Here is a 9610-nt window from a genome sequence, read left to right on the forward strand (position 1 = left end):
TAATAATGTCCCTTTGTCCTGTCATCAGTCACACAGACTATTGAATGGTTTTGTAAAAATAAATAGTGTATACATAGGTGTATCAAAAAAGTTGAGTTATAAAATGACTTAGGCAGAAAGAGATTTTGCAATGTAACAATAAGCATTCTGATAGGACATAGCCAATAAGGCACAATGAATGAAGCAGCAGTGGAGTTAGGACAGGCAGAAAGATTTGACCACCAAATTACATAGGCAATTATGCTATGACTCAGGCTAACGATATATATAATTTAAAGATTGGAAGTGTGGAATTTAACTTGTTACTGTAGAGTGATCAGTGATGGATGTGCATCTGACAGGGAAGGGTTGGGGTGCACTGTTATTTGCCTTGGGGAATGTGTGTGTTAAGGCCTATTCGGTATTCATACTCAATAAGGTGACCACCGAAACAGTGGTTAGTAAAAACAGAGAGATGTGTTTGTTTGAGTGGTGACCACTGTCATATTGTAGTTTTCGGTGGTCACCTTATCACCTAAAACTGGAGTATGAACAGGCCTTAACAGTACTATGTATTCATATAATTTATTCACCATAACTATGGCTTTTATTTTCTCTAAATTTTAAGGGAACCCTGAACAGGGGCAATTACATGAGTTTGAGTTGTAACAGGTTCCTTCAGTACCCACTATACCCATGTTGTTCTTTGCTATTTAACTTATTTTTCTGGATGTCTCTGCTATCAAACCCACCTCAAAACACATGACACTCAGGCCCCTTTTCCACCGGTTGGTTCCCAATGGGAACCGGTTCAGTTCTTTTTGGTTTTTAGTCCCATTGGGAACCAACCGGTGGAAAGGGGGTCTCAGTGTACATAGTACATTAGCACTCAAAGGACCACAATGGAAGTAAGCTCAGGAGTTGTTCCATGTTTCATCCTTTTGACATCCAATTATTACATCAAATTAGTCACACAAATGTATTAAGTAGATAGTTTGAAATAAGAAATATTTAAATGAGTTGACAGATTTTGTAACAACTTAACCCATTCTGGACGGGAACCCCTTTTGGTGTTTTAACTAAGCATTATGTTATACTATAGCTATTAAAAAATAGCAGATCTACAAGCTCATAGCATACGAGCTTGTAGGTCTGCCATTTTTGAAAAATCGTGAAAATGTGGCACAAATCTTTGAATATTTATTCCTAAATGGGTTAAACCCTAAATACATAGTTAATATTAATATCCCAAATGTATATAGTGCTTTTCTAAGTACCCAAAGACGCTTTACGAGGAGAAAACAACAAAAGGAAAGTAACTTTATTACGTAAAGCACTAAGAAAAGGCTAAGACTTCAGACATCAGTCAAAAAGACTGAAATGGTGAGACAAGGGGGTGAGCAGCTGGGGAAAGCCATATTGAAGGTGGGACTTCAAGGAGGTTGGCATTACCCGTCACCAGACCCGAGGGTACTATGAAAGTCTATGATGTACGTAGCTCTACTGATGTCAGCCTACACATCATTGGTTTGATCAAGTAGTGGAAGGTGGTGTATTTTAAAAATACAAAACTCCTATAATAATGAAATGTTTTATTTAAAATACATAGTCCTCATACATCCTTCAGGTTTAGCAGGACCAAGTGGCATTAACACTCCTATAAACGGAAAACAGTAAACTTGCTTTTAAAACAACACATTTTCTTGCCAAGATTCAACTCACAGACACAGTGCAATAAATTTAAACATTAACTTTAGTTTAATGTAACTTGGCCCAAGCCAAGGACATATTCCTTTAGGCTACCTCATTAGAAATGTTACATTCCAAGTTGACCTTTACATAAATGAACATTTAGAAAACCAGCAAATACAACCGTTTAAAAGGTGAAAAAACAGAATGAAAATAAGAGGTTCAGCACAAAGGCTGAATTGAACAAAATTCAGGCTCTATGTCCTTTGTTTTTGAGTTACCTTGTTTCTCCAGCTGACTAATGCTACCATACTTGACAACTTTTGATAACATCTTTCATTTGTTTTATAGAGTCAATGGAGGAGTCCTTAAGTGACAGTCCCAGCAAAACAGGCCTGTTGCCAGCTTCTTGTGACACAGACGTTGCCAGGTTTTTGGCACAGACATGTGTCAGAGCCTGCAAAATCAAACACAAGACATTGTTACATTCATCATACAGTATACACCATGTATAGCACTGCCACTGTCACGCTTTCATGTCACACAAAGGAATTCAGTTTTTTGCTGTTAATTAACCACCCTAGCTCCCTATTCTGGAAAGAACGCTCACCCCAAAACACGCTCACCCCAGGTCAAATCCGGCGACTTTAGAGTGGTCGCCACCAGGTTTTCCTAAATCAGTAAAACTATCCCTAACCTTATTCCACAACTGGCACAACATAACCTCAGTAAAGCTATGCCTAATGTCAGTAAAACAAATACAAGACTACAAGAAAAGCTGGGTCCAGTGGTCCACCACTGTCCACGGGGGGGGGGGGGGGGGGGGGGGAATCTTTTCCTATCCACTCCCATTACTCCAGAAATCGTGTTTGGCATACAAGTATATATATGCCTTGTTGGCCAAGATGCAATAGACCATGGATAATATGCATTTCTTTATTGATGTTCCTACAACGAACACAGATCGTTTATATGGAAAGAAGCCAGGCAGACCTCTGAAGTGAAATCTATCCTTGGGCACATTTAATTAGGCTTGCTATCTACCACAGCAGTCTCTCTACACCACTGTTTCCCAAACAGTGGGTCAGACACATTTTTAAGGGTCCCTTTAATAATTATTGTTTCCTGCATTTTGTTTTTGATTATACAGTATTATTTCAAAGCATTTTCAAAAAAACATTCCCCAAAAATGCAACATTTTCCATGAATTAAAAACAAAACATTCAGCAATTTCATGAAGAAAAAAGAAAAGTCAAAGCAATTCCGTGACTTAGAAAACAAATGTTTAAGAAGTAGTGAAAATAGACGATCTACAAGCTCACAACGTGGCGCAAAGCGACGTCTTGTGAGCTTGTCGATCCGCTATTCTCACTAGTTTGGGTCACGGGCAAACGTCTAATAAATTTTTGGGTCTTGAGTTAATACGTTTAGGAACCACTGCTCTACAGTCTACTCTACACAACCTTTCTTGCCTATTTGCAGCATGAAATGAGAGCCCCACACTGTAAAACGCTGGGAGTGACTACTAGTCTCGCAATTATGGTCCATCTGATCAAAGCCGTCAGGTTGACAGTACCATTTATTATAAAACGTCCATTTACAGCGTACCTCATCTTTTCCCAGCAGGACTTTGGTGGAGAACATTGAAGAGATGGTATCATGGGTTCGGGAGTCAGGTGTCACGGATACCAGTGTTCCAATCTTGCCATACTGTGTGATAACAATGAATATGTAATTGCTAAATTCAGTACAAACAACTTGCGTTGAGATGCCATTGATTTCTTGCTCCGTCTGCTTTGATCTGATGAGGGGCTCGGTGGAAGGCATATTTTAATATCCTGTGTGGGGTGACAGGAGAAAAGCAAATGAATAACAATTAACAGACTTCCTCTGCACTTTCAGTATCCTGTCTCTCTCTCTGTGTGTGTGTGTCTGTCTTTTAATTAGGTTTTTAATCATAATGATCCTGGCCTACATTTCTATTGAATAATAAATAATTAAGCGATCCATCCAGCCATCTCTGCAGCTTTCAACTGTGTAGTCTACTACCCACTGCAATATCATATTATGTATTGTATTATTTACTTATACCATTAAACTACAGGCAAACACTGCAAAGATACAGTCAGACTGGCAGGCTGAATCAATGTGAATGTGAGTGTAATAATTCATGAGATTCAATCACTTCCAAGATAATCTGAAGCAAGCCCCATCGTACGACGTACGTGTCGCTTCCCGAAATGGCAGATATTCAATTCAAGCACAAGGGTTTGCAAAGCGTTGTTGAGCTTACATACAGGCAGCTGATATTTTCTGCGACTGGCACCAGCGTACGATACAAAAAATAAAGTAAACTATGAAATTATAACATCGCTGTGACCAACTATGTGGTTTCTGTTTTAATGCAGCGGAAAAGCCTTTAGTGTCCCGGCTGCATAAAGTAGGACACACCGAGGCTGATCATGACAGCCAGGGCTACAGCTAATGTTAGCAAACTGCTACGAATGTGTTCGCTCAAATCACAGGACTTGCTATTTGTTCTGAATAATTACGAATGAATACAAATCCTCACCCTGTGTGTGTCTTCGTTTGAAAACCGAAAGTGTGACTGACTGTTGTTGCGTTAACACAGACCACGCATCCAACTTTGGAGGTTGTTGTTAACTAACATACATGTGTTGTGAAATCACTGAAGCAAACGGCCCTCATTCATTATTTTGTACATGTGCACAGCGTCTCCAATAAGATCCCACTAGCGTGATGACGTCATATGAATTCTAGCAAGGCTGCCTAAAGAAGGAGAGGCCATATACGTCACGTTGTAGGCGAGGTTAGTGGAAGGCAGAGGTGGAGAAGGTAAAATAAATACATTTTGAGCCGAAAATAATTGGTATGCATTGAAGCAATGCCACCTCGGCTCAAACACAGTACAGCATAGTTTTCTTTCTTTTCTGTTTTATTGAGTATGATTGTGTGTACAGTAAAAAAATATATCACATTTTTGCACACTATTTGTGAAATAAAATAATTATACATTGTATTGTATGTCTTGTATTATTGATTTATGTAATTTTATACATGAATTCATGTGAGAGATTTGTACGGTAGGCCTATAGTGTATTTCTGTATAGGCCTGCCCTACAGTGTCTGGGTTAGGTCCGGGTAGCTCAGTTAGTAGAGCTCTCGCCATTGGTTCGATCCTGGGGTCCGTCAACAAAAGGACAATGCTCATTAATCAACATGTCAGTTTTCACATCCATGTAAATGGGCCAAAGTTAGCCAGAAGCTAATTTACATCTGTAGTCCTTGAGCAGGCTCTTAAAAATGATGATAAAACTATCAATACAAAAAACACATATAGCCTACAATAAATACAGGAACAAATAAACATTATACAGGGGACAGAACGAAATGACACCAGTGAAAATAAACTGATTACAGATTTTATTTGTTTTTAGCCACCTCTTAAGGTTGAATTTGAAGGTCAGATAGTTGGAGGCCTCCCATACTTCTGTAGGGAGACTCTAACAGAGAAGACTGTTTTACCAAACACACTACATCTGGTTGGCACTTCGCAGTCGCAATGAGTTTTCTTCGACGGGTGGCTGGCATCTCCCTTAGAGATAGGGTGGGAAGTTCAGTCACACGAGAGAGACTCGGAGTGGAACCGCTGCTCCTTCGCCTGGAAAGGAGTCAGCTGAGGTGGTTCGGGCATCTGGTTAGGATGCCTCTCGGGCGCCTCCCTAGGGAGGTCCTCGACGCGCGTCCCACTGGGAGGAGACCCCGGGGCAGACCAAGGCGCAGTTGGAGGAAATACATCGACTCACTGGCCTTGGAACGTCTCGGAATCCCCCAGGAGGAAGTCACTAATGTTGCTCTGGAGAGGGAAGTCTGGAGCACTCTGGTGGAGCTGTTGCCCCCGCGACCCGACTACGGATAAGCGGTTGAAGATGGATGGATGGATGGACTTCACAGTCCCCTCTGGTAGTTGCCCTTGTTGCTCTATCACCACTGTCCCTTTGACCTATGAACAGTTTTAGTGGTGGAGGTCCATTTAAGATCTTAAAAATTAGACAAACATCTTCAAAATCAAAATGTTATTGTCAAAATTAAATAAGTTGTACTTTTGACAATGGTGGTAACGGAACGGTTGGGCTTTTGGTCCAGTGTTTTTAATGTCTGTTTGTAAAGTGATTCTATGGGTTTTAAAGTTGTCTTATTTGTCTGTGACCAGGTTGTGAAACAGTATGTTATGTGTGAAAAAATCATAGCATGCATGAAGAGTTTATAGCTGCATCTGTTGTTACAGGTAGATATGGTCTTATGTGTCTGAAATTGGATAAATTGAATTTGATTTTATTGGCTACATTTTTAACATGTTATGTGTCAAGTTTGAGTCTAGTGTAATTCCAAGGTAGGTGTAGCGCTCCACCTCAGCAATCCATCTCCCAGGGGTCTAGCGCATTGTAATGGGGACAGACTCCCTTGTGTTACCGGCTGATACTGACAATAAGCCACTCCTGACCTACTTCTTCAGAAAGTCCACAATTTGTTTTTATTCTCCCCTGTGGGGCATATATTCTAAAAACTAGAGCGAGAGACTTGTGTAACTTATAATTAACTTATGTAACTTAGCAGTAAAAATGTTAGGTGGCCCACTGGCCAGGTTTAATTCCAGAATCTCACATTTAGGCAATGATATGTGGGTTATTCTCTTGCCTGCAAATGGAAAGATAAGATAAAAGATAAGATAACATTTATTGATGCTTGAAAGTAAGTTAGAGAGATAGGATTAATTAATAATACAATAAATATACCTGGAATCTTACCGTTGACATCTGCACATGGTCTGATATGTTCTATCAATACATATTAATATAATGTACAATCTATCACCAATATATGAATGACTATAGAGTACATATATTGCCTATGAGTGGATCTATGTAGATCATTGCTGTCAAACTTTTCATGACCAAAATAAATTGAGAATATATTAGGTGAAAATCTTAAAAATAGTCGATAACAGTCTAGGAACAGTGAATATGGAAGTCTCATATCAATATTCAAAAGTTAAGTTGAGTAAACCTGCACAAATTAGCCAAAACAACTCTGCCTTCAATATAATCCATAGGCCACGCCAGAATTTGGTACCACCATTTCACCATTTTTTTTAGAGAATCATAGGCCCTATCTGCATAATAGAGTTTTGTGCAGATCTTATACCGGCCGCATTATGCAATAATTAGGTTTGAGTCCCAATCTCGTGCATAAAATAACATACAGAAAGAATATAAACAGGTTCTATGAGTTTGTCCATTCATGGCAGGTTCCATTCTGTGGAGGAGAACCCCCTCCTCCCTCTACTATGTAGATATAAATAGTCCAGGCATTTTACCCCAAATGTGGGTCAACCTCACATAACTTGCAACAAAAAAACTCGAGGGAGTTTGTGTCCTCAGTATGTTCTGAATGAGAAACATTTCTCAGGAATTGTATGTACAGTAGGTTGAAATATTTGAAAACCAGCTAAATATGATGCTTTAAGCCCTTATTTTGTTGATACAGTCAACAAAATCAGGGCTAAAAGCATCATATTTAGGTATACTGTAGTCCTACATCAGGGGTGCCCACACATTTATGACGTGAGATCTACTTTCAAAATGACGAGCTCAACAAGATTTACCCACTGAAAAAATAATTGTACCATTGCTGAAAATAGTTTAAATATTTAATGTACCTGGAGGGGCTTTGGAATAGGGAGGGGGGTGAAATTATGACAGGCAGTTTCTGCTGTCAAAACTTAAACGCACAATGCATTCTCAATGGCAATAGCACAAACTTTGGCATGCTACTAGTCCTACGTATACTTACACCTAGAAACCCCATTCAAACCTATTTAGGTTAATCTTACGGTGGACATGTTTGCCTGAAAAGAAATCTTTGAAATGTTTCATAGTTTTAGAAATATTTCAAATTTGAGAAATTCACAATGGGGCTCAATGGCAGATATTTGCATGTCAAAAAAGCACTTTCACCTAGAAACTCCATTCACACTTTTTATAATTCAGCTTACTGTGGAGACACATGCTGGAACTTTTTACTTTGAAATGATTTGTAGTTTCGGAGTTATTTAACTTAAACGCCCAATGCAAATGGCAATAGCACAAACTTTGGCATGCAACTAGTCCTACTGTACATTTGGTATGTGAAAGAGCTAGGACATATTTCATTAAGACCTTTTGTATGGTACACTGTCTATGATTGGCCACATGGGTGAATGCTGTGAATAATGGTCTCCTTGCAAAGAAGATTTCTATCATTTTTAGAACAATTTATTCCAGCGTTAGGCCGTTCATTTTGGGATACAAACACATATAATCTCCACCTTCAGAAAGAATCCTATAGAGAATATTATTGGGAGGCAGCTATAATGCCAGGGCCATGACATGTAGGCATATGGCTATGATAATGTGGACAGAGTTGACCCATCATGGCTGGAAATTGAAAATAATCTAATCTTCAAAACCTCTCTCCCTGCTCTGCTTTTCTCAGCTTTGAGGCCTCCTAGGGTTTTTAGGGGGGACCACTTCATCTTGTCCCTTGCCCAGAAAATTTGGAACCAGATCAGAAAATCCTGTGAACTCCCAGACATCTCATTACACACCCTGATTTGGCGCAATTTGGTTTCTCACCATCTGTTACAGAGGATGCCTTTAGAGAGTAGAGTCAGAAGGGCATATTCAGTATAAAAGATCTCTACATAAACAAAAAGTTTGCAACATTCGAGTAATTACACTCCAAATTCTCACTACACAGTTCTCAATTACAAGTTAAAATATGACATAATTTGAAGCACAACCATCATTGCTCAAATATATTATGCTGAATCCCCACCAGAGTTGAGAGATATCGTCTGTGGCCAATTGTTTCTAGTAATTTAAACAGCAAAACAAGCCTGGGAAGAGGAGCTGGACATTGAGATTGATGATACTGTCAGGGATGACGCTTTGGCAGTTATTAAATCTGTTAATGCCAGATTACAATTGCTTCAAAGATACTCCATAGACCAGAATCTTTCCTGATGTGTCACCAGTATGCAGCAGATGTAAGGGTGCACGTCTCTTCTGGGCCAAATTCATAACATTTTTGGTGTCTAATGTTCCAATGGTATTCTACTGCGTTTGACACTCACACAACACTTGACCCCAGGAACTGCTTTTCTTTGACAATCCACTGCTCTTGGAAGATTTGACGCCAGCACTCACCCTGCTGTAATGTATTGCATGACAACTGCCAAGAGATGCATTGTCTAGTGGTTGAGAGAACTGGTGGACATTTTACATGCTGTCAGGTAGCCAGGAAGTTTTCTGCAATATGTTACAGCACCTAGAATTAAAAAAAACAAACCTGATATTGTAATTGAGCAGTGGTACTGTCAATCAAATTAGTTATATAACTTTTTTGTTGCTAGCTGTGTGTATACTGTATGTTGATTATTTCCCTTTCTATTGATTGTTTGCTTTGTTAAATTAAACAACATATTGCCAAGACTTTATGTATGTCAAAGAGGACACACACTGAACATGCTACTTATTCATCATTTACAGATTTACCTTTATTTTGGTATATTATTTGCCAGTGTTGCTACTTGTTGTACTATAGGCTTCTCTTATTAATAGGGTAGGGAATGAGACATTACCCCAGGTGAAGGAGTTTAAGTATAGGAGTCAAGGGAGGGGAAGGCTGAGAAGGAAGGGGCAGTATTGCAGTCGCTGTACCGCACAGTTGTGAGTTGTGACGAAAAGAGAGCTGAGCCAGGAGGAAAAGCTCTCTGTCATGAAGTGTGGGTCATGACCAAAAGAATAAGGTCGCGAATACAAGCGGCCGAAATGAGTTTTCTTCGACGGGTGGCTAGCTGGCATCTCCCTTAGAGTGAGAA

The 9610-nt window shown here is 39.5% G+C and overlaps 1 protein-coding gene across 1 annotated transcript; it reads right to left on the reverse strand.

Annotated features, from left to right (window-relative positions):
- Nucleotides 1-1972: 1972 nt before the first annotated feature.
- On the reverse strand, nucleotides 1973-4412 carry psmg3 (proteasome (prosome, macropain) assembly chaperone 3; the record flags this gene model as incomplete). The annotated part of the gene is made up of 3 exons (XM_079521601.1): nucleotides 4241-4412; nucleotides 3277-3506; nucleotides 1973-2125 (listed from the first exon to the last, which is right to left on the reverse strand). Exons 2-3 carry the CDS (start codon nucleotides 3493-3495, stop codon nucleotides 1973-1975), a joined length of 372 nt encoding a protein of 123 aa, XP_079377727.1. The 5' UTR covers nucleotides 3496-3506; nucleotides 4241-4412.
- Nucleotides 4413-9610: the final 5198 nt, after the last annotated feature.

This window comes from Electrona antarctica (genome assembly GCF_951216825.1).
Source record: "Electrona antarctica genome assembly, chromosome: 14".
NCBI classification, from domain to species: domain Eukaryota; kingdom Metazoa; phylum Chordata; class Actinopteri; order Myctophiformes; family Myctophidae; genus Electrona; species Electrona antarctica.